General features: G+C 42.1%; 1 protein-coding gene across 1 annotated transcript in view; it reads left to right on the top strand.

Moving 5' to 3' along the window:
* The window catches only part of NR6A1 (nuclear receptor subfamily 6 group A member 1), a 76,162-nt gene extending 59,585 nt beyond the window's left edge, over nucleotides 1–16,577 (top strand). The window contains exons 7-9 of the mRNA XM_036752027.1: nucleotides 12,061–12,182; nucleotides 15,516–15,668; nucleotides 16,489–16,577. Coding sequence (XP_036607922.1) covers nucleotides 12,061–12,182; nucleotides 15,516–15,668; nucleotides 16,489–16,577 — 364 coding nt within the window. The remainder of the gene's footprint in view (nucleotides 1–12,060; nucleotides 12,183–15,515; nucleotides 15,669–16,488) is intronic.
* The last annotated feature ends 593 nt before the right edge of the window (nucleotides 16,578–17,170 follow it).

The following is a 17,170-nucleotide window of genomic DNA, read 5'->3' as shown; positions in this document are numbered from 1 at the left end:
GTGATTGCCCATCCTGCTGCATGCCATACCTTCCACCTTTCCTAGTCCCGCTTCATCTTTTCCCCCTCAACCCTTCCACAGCCCCAGAATCTTCCCTGTGCGGTTGCCTTCCATCTTCCTTGTGGATATCTTCAATGTATGTAGTTGTCTACATGTTGTTTCTGCCATTTGCATGTGAGCTGCTTGAGGGTAGGGACAGCGTTTTTGCCCCTCTTTGTATCCCCAGTACTTAGCACAGTCCCCAGAAGATTGTGAGTACATAATCAATGCTGCTTATTGGTGTGGCAATAGGCATTCCTCATATTCTTCGATTTTCCTGTTTGGATTGTTAGACTAGTGTCTTGAGTAACTGCATCTCATTCAGGAGCATTCTAGGATTTGATGCAATCAATGTAATGTCATCACATTGTCCAGCAGGAGCATCAGGAAAGATCTCACTCTGGGGAAAGCTTCCATTTAGATACTGTCTCTGTGACAGTGACAGACACCTCTAGCAAGCATATTTTATGTCCCTGCTAGTACTAATAGTCAGAGGATCATTAAACAAAGTTACTGCTGTACTTTTATCAATCAAGAATTGTGCATGGGAGATAGCCTTTTTGGAAGAGAAGAGAACTTTTGCCCTTCTGGGATCTCACATGACATAATCCATGGGTGGTCCTCACCCTCCTCAAACAAGTCATCCCTCTTAGGTGACTTCACCATGAGCCTGTGTCCCATGTGCTAGTAGGCTGCTGGCAGGAGAGTATAGAAACAGTGAGGGAGGGGATCCAGGGTAAGGCTCCCAGTGTGGTGGTGGGCTCCTCTTCAGGGAATTTACAGGAGAATACTACGAGGGAGGGGAAGTGGAGAAGCAAGAAAACAAGGGGGGAAATCCTGGAACCAGAAAGTACCAGGATGGTAGAATTTAGATGGATCTTTGAGATCACGTTAGTCTAGATTCCTACCCCTGCCTTCTTTATAAAAAACAGACCCAGAGAGATTATGTGACTTGCCCAAAGTAGAAAAATTAAAGCAGAGCCCAGGTCTGTTGCTGCTGATGCCAAACTCCAGTTTTTTGTAGATGAATATTGAAGAACAGAGCATTCTCTCAAAACATGGCTTCTTCCATAAAAGGAACCTAGAATACAGCTTGTAAAGCCAATAGGAAATTGTGTTGGAATGGTCGGTCAATTCAACAAATGCTCATCAAAGCTTCTCACATGAGGGCATTGTGCTAGGCTCAGGAGAGACAAAGACTTGGAGAGCTAATCAGAGGAGCTAGGTAGTGCAGTGGGTAGAGTGAGTCAGAAGACGTGAGTTCAAATCCTGCCTCAGACACTCATTAATTCTGTGACTGTGGATGACTCAACCTCTGTTTGCCTCAGTTTCCCCTGCTGTAAAATGGGAATAATCATGCCCCCTACCTCCCAGGGTTCTTTCAAAGATCCAGTTAGATAGTACTTATAGAGCACGTGTCACAGTGCCCAGCACATAGGAAGTGCTATATAAGTATTAACTGTCATTGTTATTACTGGGAGACATGTGTAGACAGGTAAGTGTACATGGTACAAGGGCGGAATAAGTAGGAGGCAGTCACCGAGGCACTAGTATCAGCAGAGTGCATCATAAAAGGCTGAGTGTAAAAGATGGCACTGGATTCACTTGGAAAGGGAATGTGAGAGTTTAGGATTGGAGATAAGGAGGGAGAGAGCGAATCCCAGAAATAGAGATGGACTCTGCAAAGGCCATTGAGACAAGAACTTGTGTGTGAGAAAGAGCGAAAAGGCCAGTTTGGCCAGACCATAGCATGCAGGAAGGGAAGTAGCAGACAGACTAAAGGTAGGTGGGACCAGGTTATGAAGGGCTTTATAGCCCAATCCAGAGTTTATTTTATCCCAGAAGCAAGAAGGAGTCAGTAGAATTTGAGTGAAAGGATGTGAGGGCTGACCAAGCAAGCCCTTTTCAAAGCTTCTCAGCCACCTTTGGTGTCCACCAGATTCACCCAACTCTCTCCTGTGGCTCCAAGAAGCTGTAGCATGTGTGGTGGCTTCACCCCCCTTTGGCAGATGGGCTAAACCAGGTTAAGAGTAACGACAGGCTTCAAATCCATCAGTGAGTTAGGGGATGTCTGCCCCCTGGCATGTGTAGACTTTCCCCAGCAGAATGTATGGTTGAGAACAATTTGTCCCGAAGATGGCTGAAGCACTTAGAGTGTGGTCAGGTATCAGAGAGACCACTGTCATCCGTGGCATCCTAGGCCATCACCAGTCATCTTGACCTTTGTCTTGCCACTGGACTTCGATGATTCAGGAAGAGAGAGTGAAGCTGATGACTTTGTACAACTCTGCCTCACTTGACTTGCTCCTGAATTGGATTTAAGACATTGCCCTGTGATGTCATTGGTCTCCTTCAAAAATGGAAGGATGAACAACAGCAACATAGTCATGTCTGTGTTTAAGGAAAACTACTTTGGCAGCTTTGTGGATTGATGGGTGGGAATGAGGAGAGGTTTGAGTCAGGGAGACCCATTGAGTAAGCCAAGGAAATAGCTTTGTGAGGAGAGTGAAGGTATCAATTGTAAGAGATGCTGTGAAAATAGAAATGGCGAGATTTGTCAGCTGATGGGATCTTTGAGAGGAGGGAAAGGGAGGAGTTAGGAATGATGCCAGGGTTACAAACTCAAGTGGTGATAGCCTTGACAAAAATAGGGAAGTTTGGAAAAGGGATGGGTTTGAATGGTAAGAGAATAAATTCTGGTTGGGATATGTTGAGTTCAAGGTGTCTCTGTGTCTCTGAAACATCCAGTTTGGAATGTCCAATTGGCAGTTAGTAATGTGGTACTAGAGCTCAAGACTGGGCTGGATGTATAGTATTGACTCATATTCATAGAGATAATAATTAAACCAATGGAAACCGATGAGGTTACCAGGAGAGAATGGAGAGACAGAGAAGAGAAGAAGGCCCCCAACAGAGGCCTGCATTTGTAAGCTCTTGCACTTACATCTTTTCTGGGAGGCTAATGAAAGGAGAAGGTTGGGTCTTCCTGACCTTGTTATAATATTCCATTATAAATGATCTTTAAAGGCTGGGGTGGAGGTTGGGGGGGCAGATAGAAATGACAGTATTTTTAACCAAGTTGACACACTGTCTAGTAAACAAAGCTATCTGATGTTCTGAGTGACCTAACCAGTGCCGGAGATGCTAATTCATTATTTTTATCCCTTTTTTTGGTCTTCTTCAAACCTAGCATTGGGCAGCCAAGTGTTTGGATAGCAGGCGGCCTATCCTAATATTGTCAGGGTCTGCTTAGATGGCTGCCAGCCCTCCTTGTTTGCATTTGGCATGCCTGGAGTTCTCTGCAGGGTCAGCTGCTGGGCGCTGTTCATTCCAGGGTGATGAATTTTTGGAGTCACTTCACAGGTCAGGGGATATCATAGAGCTGTTGGCAGTGTGTGTTCTCTTGGGATGTGAGCTTAGTGAGGCCCAGCACTCCCTCTGGCCCCAGTGTTATTCTGGAATTAAGGGGAACAAGAACATAATAAAAGACAGTGAGACCAGAAAGCAAGAATTTTTTTTTTCCTTAGCAACATCAACCTGTTTAGAAGGAATTTAACAAGTATGTTCTAGTCCTGCATCTGATTTAGGGATCATGAAAATCTCTTTTAGAACCATAGAACTTTAGTACTAGCAGCAACTTTCAAACGCAGGATGTTAGGGACATCATACCAAAATAATAATAGCCAGCATATCTGTCGTGCTTTGCAAAGTATATTACAGACATTCTCATTTGATTGTCAGTAGTCCTGTGAGGTAGATACTACAGATTTTTCTATCCCTGTTTTTTAGATGAAGAAGCTAAGCCTTTCACACAACTGACATCAAAGATGGAATGTGAGTCTTTTGTTCTCTTCATCCCAAATCTAGGTTTCTAGGATGTTAGAACAAAGAAGTGTCGAACTAAAAGGGACTTCAGATCGTGGAATGATGGAACCTAAAACATTACCTCTGTAAGGGACCTTGAGACACAGATATTTCAGCTAGGTGGAGAATCTTCTAGATAATCTAGTGCTCATTTTACAGATGAGAAATTTGAGGCACAGAGAGACCAAGTGAATTCCCAAAGATTACACAGCATAGAGTTCTTTGTCAATAGTAATAAATGTAAGTTTGAGGAACTTTAGAGGACAGTGGACTGAGAAAGAAAGTCACCAGGTTGTTTCACTATGTAAAGCACACACCATCGTATTGGGGAGTGTGCGTGCCTAGGATTAAAGTATGAGCCTGTATACATCCAGTAGGCAATGACTCTCTTTATTTTCCTGCTCCCTCTCCTCCCTAGCCTCTGCTGCATCTTTACCTTTTAACAATTTTAGAGTGAAAAAGAGTTTTAGCCATATGAGCAATTCGTTTCTTTTTTTTTTTTGCATGGCTAATAGCAGATCAAATTTATGGCCCCTATTTCTCTTAATCAGTCTCTTATCAAAGAGTGAAACTTAGTGAGTTTGATTGAAAGCAGATTACAGCACCAGCCTGAGACTGCTCCTGGCCCTAATGAGTTCTTCTGAACTTTGCTGCTAAGACTCTTCTAGCTCTCAGTCAGTGCTTCATTCTGGCTCCTGTGCTTTTACTCCTGAACTGCCAAATCCAGGCCATGGTCATCTTCATCTTCGTCATCATCATCAACATCACCACTCTTGTTTCTATAGCAATTTACGTTCACAAAGTAATTTTCCTCGCAATAACCTTGTGAAGTAGGTAGTACAAGCATGTTTGTTCCCGTTTTACAGATGAGGAAACTGAGGCTCAGAAGGGTGGCGTGACCTGCCTTTGGCCGTGCAGCATTCATTAAGAACCTGATTCAGAGATTTGTCTTTTCTAATTTTCTGACAAATTGTTCAGCCCTCCTAGGAGGGATAGGCTCGTTTTTTTGGCCTACTCCTGAGAAGTAGTATTACGGATAGGGGAATGAGTAATAATGACAGTTTTCATTTCTGTACTTAGATTTATGAATAGCTTTTTAGTATTTATAAAGATTATCTGCCCCATTTTTCAGAAAAGGGAGAATGACTTGCCCACAGTCACAGAGGCAGCGAGTGGTGAAGCAGAGCCTTAAATCTGTACCTCTTGAAATATAGTGCTCTTTCCCCGCAGTATCCTAGTGCCTCTCTCAAGACATCATTTACTTGGCTCAGGAAACTGGCATGTAAATTTTTCTTTTCTTTTTCCCTGTGTTGGTTGGTTGGTTTTTTTCTTAACTCACCTATGGAAATAAGTTATGGAGCCACGGAAGACTTTTCAATCTTGGACTCACTTGACATCTCCTCTTGGCAATGACCACACACAGACAGTTGTAAAGAAATAAAGTATCATAGAATCCTGAATTATTAGAGCTAGAAGAGACCTTAGAACATAGAATGTTAAAAGAAAAGGCAATTAGTAGGGACCCCTCTTGCTAGGGACCTTTGAACCTTGAGTATTAGAATGCCAAGGTGGGAAGGAACTTCAGAAACTAGCCTAATCCCCTTATTTTACAGAGGCTTAACTAGATCTGAAATATTGTATCCAGTCCTGGGCACTACATTTCAGACGAGAATTGGTCTCCTAACACCCTTAATGAGACATAATTTATTCGATGTCAGTTTCAATTGTTGATGAAATGGTCCAGTGGTTTTTGGAGAACCTGCCGGAGAATGTTTTCCTTGTCCTGTTAAACTTGTGGACAGGAGTGGGGAAAAGAAGAAAGACTTTGTTTGTCTTAGCTTTTATTTTTTTTTTTTTGCTTTGAATCCTGATAATTTGTAGCCAGAGGCTATATGGATGTCAGAACCCTGAGGCGGAGGCAGCCTGTGGAGGAGGAAAGCCAGAGCTGAGAAAGAGTCGGTGCCCCACAGAACAGAGAGCGGCTTTGTTTGAAAAGGGGAGGTGTGGAAACACAGCAGTCCAATTTGTACGAAGATGAGGCAGAGATGACTGGGGCAAACAGCCAATGGTCAGTGGCTGTTTTCAGCTCCCAGGGAGGTTGGAAGAGAGGGGCTAGAGAAAGGAAGCTTCAGTCATTGTAATAACATTTCCCAATTCTGTAGCACTTGATGGTTTACAAGTGCTTTATCATCCATAACCATGTGAAAAAGAGTCAGGATCTTAATCCCCTACTCAGAAGCCTTCTGTTACTGCCTGTCTGAGCAAGCCTCACTGCAGTGGAATGGGTGTTCTCTCCACACCCCAGAAACATTAAGGCATGCTGGGTGAAGCTTCCTTATTTGGAATCAGAGGATCTGGGTTCAAGCTGCAGCTATATGACTTAGGACAAGTCACTGCACATCTTTGCCATGAATTTTAATTCTTTTAAATGGGAAGATTGGATTACCTGGTTTCCTCTTACAGGTGTCCCTTCCAATTTTGACGTTCTCTGTTCTAAGTCTCTTCTAGCTCTAAAATGCTGTTACAAGGACCTTGACCAGCTCTAAATACTACAAGGCTCTAGATGTAAGAAAATTCTGTTGCTAGGGGGCCTTTTCATTTAATAGCTACCTATTCAAAGCTACTTCATTCTATGAATTTTGTATTAATTGTCTATACTTCAAAAAAAACTGTGATTCCATCTATGGTCCTCCAGATCATGTCAGTTCCAACCTGTCAGAAGTTTCTTGGTTTCATGCATCACTGTGGCCAAGAGATTTCCTGATCTGTTCACTCATTTTTCTGTGATGAGCCTCTGCACATTTACCTACATGACAGAAACACAGATGGTCTTTCAGCAGATCTTTCCAGCTGTCAGAACTTACACACTGTTGACATGGCCTCCAGAGGGAGAATCTAGGCTTACCTCCATCCACAATGAGAAAGACATCAATCCCAGCAAATGGTGAAATGGTACCTAAGAATCATGTCAAGTGTGATTAAAAAAATCAGTGATGATCATAATAACACATATTGCACTTTCAGTTTGCAAAATACTTTCCTAATCTCTTGATGGTGATAAGAAGATTCTTAGTATTCGTAACAAGAAGGGGCCTTAGAGATCATTTAGTCCAATCCCCTAATTTAACTTTGGAGGAAACTGAGGGCTGCAGAAGTGACTTGTCCCAGGGCATAAAGGGAGTGCCTGGCAACACTAAAATTTGAGCCCTGGTTTTCCAACTCCAGATCCAGTGTTGATAATGATGATGGAGAAGAAGTCCTGGGCTCTAAGGAGTACTTGCCCTAACCCACCTCTTCATGCCTGGTATTCTCTGTGATTTGAAAACATGAAGCTTCCTGCTAGTGTGCCTGTGGTTGCAGCCCTCCTCCTCCTTGCCTTCCAAGTTCTCCTCACCCAGGGAAGGATTTGCCTCCCCCATTGTCTGTAATCTCTCTCCTGGTTCTTAAGAGCTCCCACCTGTGACCCTGAATGTTGTTTCCACCTGGCAAAGCAGTTAGCCTGGGATGACAGATCAGAAGCAGAAATGGACTGGTCTTACTTGGGGCGCTCTCTGGGCCCTTAGAGAGGCTTGAATGGCAGGGTTGTTTTCTTAATTCAAGCTCTAACTTTTCCAGTATTCACAGAAGGGAAAGGGAACAGCAAGGTATATGGTAAGCTTCAGACTGATTTCTGACTGTATCCACTGTAATGTATCAGAATATCAAGTGCATCTTTTTACTAACAAAAAGATTGCCGCATTACGTGTAAGGAAACCTGAATTCATTTCACATCTTTTAAGCCTCCATTTCTATATTTGTGAAATGGAGGGATTGGACAAGATGATGCCAAAGGGCCCCTCTGACCCAGCAGTTGGATTCTCAGGGAACTTCCAGCTCTAAAATTCAGCAATTCATCTCAGCAGGAGCAAGAGCTGGTTGATGTTTATATAGTGCTTTAAATTGACATCATTTCATTTGATCTTCACAACATTGTATGAGGGAGGGAGGGAGGTATTACAAGTAAAACCCCCATTTTACAGAATGGAAAACTGAGCCTCAGAGAAGTAGCTTCAAAGTATAAAATTTAGAGTTATAGGGGACCTTAGTGATCATCCAGTCCGTTCTCCTTGTTTTCTAGAAGAGACGCCTGAGGCCCAGGGTATGGAAGTGACTTGCCCAGGTATATACAGGTAAATAGCAGAACCAAGGTTCTACCTCAAGTTTCTCCCGGATCCAAACTCAGTACTCTTCCAAGATTGTGAGTGTTGGAAATAAAGAAAAAATTAAATAATGGCATTAACACATAGCATTTGGAAATGGTTTAAAAGAATTCACTGTTAAGTGCCATTTGACAACAGATAGAGCCCAATTCTTGGCTTTGAATCATGGAGCCTCTGTTCAAATCCCAATTTTAGCGGTAACTAGCAATGTGGTCCATGACCCAGGACTTGGATTCAGGGGGATCAACTATGCTGCTCACCAAGCCAGGTCCAGTCATTTCTTCTCTATAAACCTCAGCTTTCCTAACTGAAAAATGGAATATTAACATTTAAACTAATGTACCTTATAGGGCTGTTGTAATAAAGTGCTATGGAAATGTAACTCATTAACCCAACACACATCTATTTGACTCTTGCCTACATTGCTGTGCAAAGCCGTGCACTCAGGTAGAGGGAGAGATACAAAATTTAGCTAAATTATGGTCCCTGTCCTAATTAAATTACCACCAATCAATAAACATTTATTAAGCACCTACTATGTGCCAGGCACTGTGCTAAGCACTGGGGGATACCAAAAGATGTAAAAGGCAGGCCCTTCCCTCAAGGAGTTCACAATCTAATGGGGGAGACAACTAGCGAACAAATATGTACCACCAATCTTGTTGAAGAAGGAAGGCACGACAATAAAGAAGGATTTATAGCTGAGACTTAAATTCCCAGGTATGGGGCACAGCTAGAGAAAATGCCCAGAGCCAGGATGCCAGTGTTCCTGAATCAGACTGCATGATAGAGAGTTAAGTGTGAGAAAACTTGAACCAATGAGGAGATAAGAAACAAACATACATGACGCTGATAGGTAATGGAACAAGAGGTCACGTACAGTAGAAAGAGCCTAGGACTTGGAGCCAGAAGACCCAGGTTCAAGTCTAGCACTGTCAGTTAACTATCTGTGGGAATTTCAGCAAGTCATATTAGTCATTTACTTACTCTGTGGGTAAAGTTTTCACATCTGTAAAATGAGGAACTAGGACTAGATGATCGCTAAAGTCCCTTCGGTTTTCTAGTGTTTTATGTTCCCACATCCAGTGGTGGGATTCAAATAAATCAGCCGCCACTGACGTGGCAGGTACAGGCCCCACCCCCGCTAACAACCTGTTTGCTGAACTCAGCCTAAAATTAGGCCCAGTTCTACTAAACAGGTGCAAGCCAGCTGAATCCCACCACTGCCCGGATCCCATCTTTTTCTATTGATCAGAGTAATTAAGTCTTTCAAAATTGTTTTTCTTTACATTCTTGTTCTTATGGAAATTGTTCTGATACTACTCACTTCACTCTGATCAGTTCATACGAACTAGGATTCTCTAAATTCATCTTTTATTATATTCATGTGCCACAGTTTGTTCAGCCATCCTCCAATTGACAGGCACCCTCTTAGATTCTGGTTCTGTACTTTTTTTTTAACCTTTCAATCCCCCACTTGAGGATCAGGAAGTTTATTTTGCTTGTGATTATTCCTTCCCTCTTATCCCCCCCTCTTCACTATCCCCATTTGTTTCCCTGTTGAGTTTAATGTATTTCTAGACCAAACTGGTGTGTGTGTGTGTGTGTGTGTGTGTGTGTGTGTTTTCAGCCTTCCTTGTCTGATTCAGATAGGAGTAAGGTTCATCTGATACATACATCTCCCACCCTTTTTTCCAAGTCTATATTTTCTTCTCAAGAAGCACACCCATTATGAAAAATAGCAAGTTGCACCCCCTTCTTCCTCCTTCCAGTTGCTCAAATAAATTTGCCTTTCTAGATTTCTTTTGGCTCTTATGTTTATATTTCAAAGTTCCTACTCAGCTCTAATGCTGAGAGCTAGCTCTGGTCTTTTCTTCAGAAATCCTTGAAGGTCCTCTTTTCCATCAAAGATCCACATTTTCCCCCTGGGGTATTATGTTCAGCTTTGCAAAGTAAGTTACTTTTATTTGCTGGGCATTTATGCTTTGCCTTTTGGAATATAACATTCCAAGATTTCCTGTTTATAGTAGAAGCTGCCAACTATGGGGTGACTATGGTACTAGAACTCCTTTATGGATGCTTATAGTTAGGTTTGTTTTCTTTGATGTGAAAGCTCTGGATTTTGGCTATGAAATTCCTGGGATATTTTTCTTTGGGGTCTCCTTTCTGGTGAATTCTATCCCAACTTTGCCCTCTGGTTCTAATAGATCTGTGTAGTTTTCCTTTATTATTTCTTGAAATATTGTGTCTAGACTTTTTAAAAAAAAATCATGATTTTTAGAGAGTCCATGATTCTTAAATTTATCTCCTATTTTCCAGGTCTGGTATTTTTCCGTCAGGTTTATTGTTGTTTGCCAGTACTTTGTATTTTCTTTTATTATTTTTTAGTCTTTTGGTTTTGTTTTAATTTTTTTGCTGTCTAGAAGAATACCACTTCTCTAAGCAATTTGTTTTTCTAGTTTTTTCAAGAACTTTTGTTTCATTTTTTTTTATGTCTTCCTTTTATGCTTCTAGGTTATCAGGTGATCCTCGTGGAAGAATAATTTTTTTCCCTTTAAGTCTCTGCTTACAATTGTTACCGAATTACTTTCTACTTTTAGGCTGGATTTTGGGGCATCTCTAGATTTACAGTAATTTTTAAAAATTCTGGTCAATATTTTCTTTGTTTTACTCATCTCTCCAGCTTTAGTTCTTGAATCAAGACTTTGTACCAGGAACAGGCCATACCCCATGCTGTGCTTTTTGGTTAGGTAATTGGTCCTGGTTGATCTTGCCCCGAGTTCTTGTGTTGACCTCCACCTTCTGCAGTTAGGCATTCCCCTTACCCCTCCTTGGATCTTTGAGGGTCAGAGTGCCAGAGTCCTCTGGTATGCCTGGGCCATCTTGGTCTCAGCACTGCTATGCTACCCTGGTCACTCTCGTTCCCTGGGGTTTCCAATGTCCCCTTGATAGGATTCTGACCCTCCTGGAGATTTCTCAAGGAAGCCCTCCAGTCTTTCTGCCTGTGCTGGGAGGCTGCCCATTTGTATACGTACACCGGCCCTGGCTTTGCTGACAACCCCCTTTCCTATTGCACAGGCTTTTGGCTGACTTTTTGTTGCAGTTCTAGTGAAGTTGGCCACTTTGTTTCTTCATTGAATGATTATTTTGTCTGGTGATGATTTGAGATTTTGAGTGAAGTGAGTATGTGGGAACTGGACCAGTCTGCCTCTGTTCAGGCAGCCTTCTTGACCAGCAGTTGTCCTTTCTCTTTACATTCTGGGGCCTAAGATCAATCCCTTTTGGCTCAAGCATTCTATCCTTTGTGACCCTAACTGCAAGGAAGGGGATTATATATCATCTAACTTGGCCGAGGCATGTTGCATGTGGTTGGGGAGTAGTAGTGTGAGGTAAACCTTATAAGATTTGGAAGTAGATTGATTGCGGAGGCCCTCAAACACCATAGCCCCCAGACTTGATTCAGTTGGCCACAGGGGAATCCATTCATAGATTTTGAGCACTGGAGTGACAGGAGCAGATTTGTGCATTAGAAAATTAATCTGGCAACAATATGAAAGATAGATAGATACAAGGTTTGTTGGTGCTAGGAGTAGTTAGGGCTTTGGCCTCAAGAAGGGAGGCATCATAGTAGAGTTTAAAATCACTGGATTTAAAATTAGAAGACTTAGACTAGAATCTCCACTATTTCACTCAGGAGCTGTGTCACTCTGGTCAGGTCACTTAAATCTATTTTAGTCAGAGTCTTCTTATTTGTAAAATAAAAACCTTGGACTAAATGATAGCTGCTTTCCTTTTTGGTTCTATCATATCATGTTTAAGGGATCCGTTGGTTCCATATTTTAACACTGTATATTCTAATGTGCGCTATATCTCTGAATCTATCATTTGTGAACCCCAACTTTCCTTTGTACCTTAGCCCATGTACCACCTGAAATGTATGTCTTCATCTTCTCTACAGATTTAGTGAAGAAGGGATGGAGGTGATGGAGCGACTTATCTACCTGTATCGCAAGTTTCACCAGCTGAAGGTCAGCAATGAGGAGTATGCTTGCATGAAAGCCATCAACTTCCTCAATCAAGGTGAGTGTGGGGATAAGGCCTTTTCAGAGTTAACTGCTATCTTGATAACAAACATGCCCTTCCTTTAATAGCTGCACAAGTGGGTCCAGCTTCTTTAAATTATGTCTAAAGAGGTGAAATTTAAAAGGAAAAAAATACAAAGTACCACATTTGAGTTCAACAAAATCAGCTGCCGAAGTTTAGATCAAGGCAGATGTCCAAGTCACTTTGGGAGGTTTAGTGACCTGCAGCCTCAGGGTAAGTTACCAGTGTGACACTTAAACTGCGTGGATAGAAGGGTAGTGTCTAGATCAGGGGAGGTGCCTGACCGTTGTCTAGCTTGGTCAAATTATATCTGGACAAGTGTATCCAGACAAGGCAGTGAGGGAGAGTGAGGCCATGGACCTGACACCAGAAGTGGAGTGATCAACACAACTAGAAACTTTGTAGCCGGATGGACATCATCATTATATTAAAATATATGAAGGGTTGTCAGGTAAAAAGGGGATCAGATTTTTTTCTGCGTGGCTCCAGAGAATGGAACCAAGAGTAATGGAGAGCAAGTTCTAGAGACGCAGGTTCTAGCTCAACATAAAGATAAACTTGCTGACAGTGAGAGCTGTCTAGCCCTGCAACAGGCAGCCCTGGGAGACGGGGACATTGTAGTGCTTCATTTCCCACTCTAGTTCCTTATTCTTGGAGGTCTTCCATCAGAGGCTAGATGATCACTTTTTGAAGCATTATAGGGGGCATTTCTATTATAGGTCACAGTTGTAGCCATGGTACTGTGGTAAGAGCACTGGACTTGGGAGTCAAAGGACCTGGGTTCAGATCTTGGCTACTGTTTTACTGTGTAATCTTGGTCAAGTCATTTCTCTCTAGTCCAGTTTCCTCATCTGAAAAATTAATGGGTTGGAGGAGATAGTCTCTAATGCCCCTTTCAACTCTGATTTCTGTGGTTTTAGACACCTGCTAAGCTTTCTTCTGGTACAAGTACTCCCACATTTGAGGATGTGGGCATAGCAGGTTCACAGTCCCTTTGGTACTGGGAAAGTCATCTAGTATTTTTCGAAAGGTGAAATGCAGCAGTCCTATAATTCACGGAGGAAGGAAGAGACTCCACTTTGTTTAGTCCATTTTAATGCATTTAAACATAGACACCAAGGACAGTACATGCGTCATGTAAAATACGTCCCAAGTTTACTAGCAGCTAAGGAAGAACAGAGTGACTGATGAAGCTGGCCTAGATAAGAATGATGTGACAGATTGCCAGTTGTTCTGAAAGTCCAATCATAGCAAAACAGTATTGCACAGAAATGCTGATTGCAGATGAAGGAAGTATCATGTTTCCCTTCTTATGTATGATATTCTGCATTGGAAAGGCACATGGCATATTTTTTATCTTGGTTGTTAACTCTAAAACACTCCTTTCCAGGCTCTGAGCTATGTGCTCCAGAAGTAAATTTCTACTATACCATTTATTACACAGGTATTGTGATTTTTAAAAAAAGAAGAAAAAAAAGCAGGAGACTTAGAAGATTTATTTTCAAGTCCCAACTACTTACTAGCTCTGTGACCCTGGACAAGTCAGTGTACCTCTTAAATCCTCAGTTTCCCAATCTGTCAAATGATGAGAATAATATTTGCCCTCCGTACCTCAAAGAGGTCTTATGGGCATTGGATCTACCACCTATTAGCAATAGGACCTTGGGCATACTACTTAAGTTTTCCATTTATGAGATAGGAATAATAATGTTTCTGTCACCTTTTCCACGGAGCTGTTGTTAATCTTGGCTCCACCACTTAGTGTGACCTTGGGAAGGTCTTTGTGCCTCTCTGTGGAGAATGCGGCAAATGCTGTACACTTGAAAAGTGGGGAATGTAGGGGTAGCTGGGAGGCCCAGTGAATAGAGCACCAGCTCTGAAATCAGGAGAACCTGAGTTCAAATCTGGGCTCAGATACTTGCCAGTTAAAGTAGCTCTGTGACTCTGGGCAAGTCACAACCCCAATTGCCTCACCAGAATTTTTTTAAATTAAAAAAAAAGTGGAAGATGTTATATTCTTATAGGAAGTTGTTACTATTAATTCTTAGTCACCCCTTCTTTAAGCAGGCCACTTCTGTTCCTTATGAGCCTTTCTTTCAACTTTTTTCATTCATTTTTATACTACTTAACTTCCCATGGGCAAAGCCCAGTCACTCTCAGAAAGAATGAGAATTGTTCTTTTCAGAATAGTAAGAAAAGCTCCCATCTCTTTAGAACTATTAAGGTCTCCAAAGGACTTTCCTCACAATGTCCCTGTGAGACAAGTCAGGGCACTTGACGGGCAGATTGACATACACATATATGTCCAACATCTGGATTTATTTTGCTTAAATGTGTTTATTTGTTACAAGGGAGGGCTTTTTGCTCATTTTAAATTTAGGAAGGAAAGGAGGACTAGTGCTAGAGATGAGATACAAAAGAAAAATGAAAAAGAAAAGAGAGTTGTAGCATTTTTCTTAAGTGGTGAAGAAAATAGAAGGAGACAGGCAGGATAGCTTTGACACTAACATTTTGAGCTTTGAAAGTTAGGCTCTACATAATAGAGATTAGTGGCTTTATGTCCAATCCCCTTTTGTTCCATTCTCTTTTCTCCTGTGTATGTGGAAATGAATCTGTTTAATAATGTTTGTCAAGCACAGAATAACCAAAAATTCAAAAGTAACCCCATGAGATAAGTATATAGGTTTTATCACTCCCATTTTCCAATGAGGAGTACTAAGGCACAGAGAGGTGTCCTGACTTGCCCAAGGTTACTCACATAGTAAATGGCTGAGCTGAGATTTGTATCCAGCTCTCTTAAGTAAGCCACACAAGGCTACACCCCACCCCCCAACATGTGTCTAAATAACTCTTAAGAACAGAATCAGAATTTCAGAGCTAAAAGTAGCCAGAGAGGGCATGTAGTCCAACCCCTCCCTTGAGGAGGAAATTCTTTGCAATATCCCCAATATGTGATCACTCAACTTCTACTTGAGTACCTTCAGTGATGGGAAGCTCAGCATCACTCAGAACAGCCCATTTCAGTCTCGGTCATCTCTGAGAGGAAGTTTTTCCTGTATTGAACCAAAATCTTTCTCTTGGTGATTTCCACCCATTGTTCTTAGTTCTATCCTATGGGACCCAGAAAAACAAGTGTAAGTGCCTTTTCCAAACTTTTCCCTGCAGATACTTTAACATGGTTCTCATGTTTCCCTCTTAATCTTCATGTGTTTTGTGTCTGTGTCTGCATATGTGCATGTGTGTCTGTTTTTTTTTTTTTTACTCTATCAGCCTACAGATCCTTTTAACCATTTTGTTGCCCATCCTCAGATATCAGGGGCCTGACAAATGCCTCACAGCTGGAGCAGTTGAACAAGAGGTATTGGTATATTTGCCAGGATTTCACCGAGTATAAGTACCCTCATCAGCCAAATCGTTTTCCTGATCTAATGATGTGTTTACCAGAGATCCGATATATCGCAGGTAACTCTTCCTTTCCCTCTACTTTCCTCCTGCCCTTTTCTCTCTGTCCTCATCCTCTTCTATTTTTCCCCCTCTCTCTACTCCATTTTCTCTTTTCCCACAACCACCCATCGTCACCAAGGCCTTAATCCTCCAGGCATCTTCAAAGAAAGCTCTTAGTTCTCTCTCTCTGTTGATCCTTCCCCTCTCTTTTGGCATGTGACTAGAAGGCAGGAGACTTGGCCCCAGCTTTGCCACTATGAGACTTTGATCAAGACACTTGTTTTTTCTGGGCCTTGGTGCCCTCATCTGTAAAATGAGGGCAATTGACGAGATGAATTCTAGGGTCCCTTTGGCCCATAATCTTCAGGACTCCAAGGTCTCTTCCTTCTATCAATGACGTTCTGTGTGCTAAAATCCAGTGTTTGGTGTTCTAGCATTCGCTACTCTGAGATCCCTCCTATCTCTTAACAGTGTGTGTTCTAACATTCTATGTCCAAAGGTCCCTTCTGTTCTTACAGTCTATCTTTGAAAGACCCTTCTTTCTCTCAAATTCTGTATATATTCTAATAGTATATCTCTTTTCTCAGAGTCCTCCTGTCTCTAACATTCCACATTGTAAGGGCATGTCCAGCTCTGACAGAATGACCTAGAGAAATGAATGCAAGGTTTCAGAGAGAGCTCTAACAGACTCTCAAGGCTCTTCCACAATACTTGCTAGAGCTTTGGGGCATCCCCTTGTGTTTCTGTGACTCTCTCTGAGAAAACACTGCCTGGAGAAGAGAGACTACAAGTTTTACATTAACTCATTCTCTTCTCTCCCCCTTCCTTCCCCTCTTAGGAAAGATGGTGAATGTGCCGCTGGAGCAGCTGCCGCTGCTGTTTAAAGCTGTTCTGCACTCCTGCAAGACTAGTGGGATCAAGGAATAAGCCCACCCAGCCAGCTCCCTGCCTTGCCCCCTGCCAGGGGGAGCATGGGGCTCACAAGGAAAAAATAGGAGAGCCGAGACCAGGATGGAGGCAGCCCAGCACTGCCCCTCTAGCATGAATCTTTTTTGTTTGTTTGTTGTTTTTTTAAAAACTCATTTTCTATATATTTATTTCACGACAGAGTTGAATGTATGACCTTCAACACAATGCACATACTTCTGTATGAATTTAAAGATGCATTTCCTTGCAGTTTACAGAATGTGAGAATGTTTAATGTTACAATGTTGTCATTAATTAGGTCTTGTTCTTCTTTATATTTGAGGGGTGGGGGGGGGGGGAGCTAACTATTTCAATAGTATTGACTAAGACTACCTCAAGGAAAAGGTGGTATTCAAGTACTGACTTTTCCCTTATTTTCTCAGCAGACCTCACAGGTTTGAGCCAGAGAGCAAATTGCCTTTTTCTACCAGCAAACGTCTGCCATCAGTCTTGGGGGGGGGCGTGGATTGGGGCTTTTTTGTTGGTTAAAAGTTGATATAATAAGCTAAGAATCAAAGTGGGCAGAGCACAGTTTAGCCAGCTGGCCCACTAGC

The sequence above is a fragment of the Trichosurus vulpecula genome, chromosome 3 (genome assembly GCF_011100635.1).
Source record: "Trichosurus vulpecula isolate mTriVul1 chromosome 3, mTriVul1.pri, whole genome shotgun sequence".
Taxonomy (NCBI): Eukaryota; Metazoa; Chordata; class Mammalia; order Diprotodontia; family Phalangeridae; genus Trichosurus; species Trichosurus vulpecula.
The sequence above is the reverse complement of the archived record's forward strand: the minus strand, read 5'-3'. Positions and strand labels throughout refer to the sequence as shown.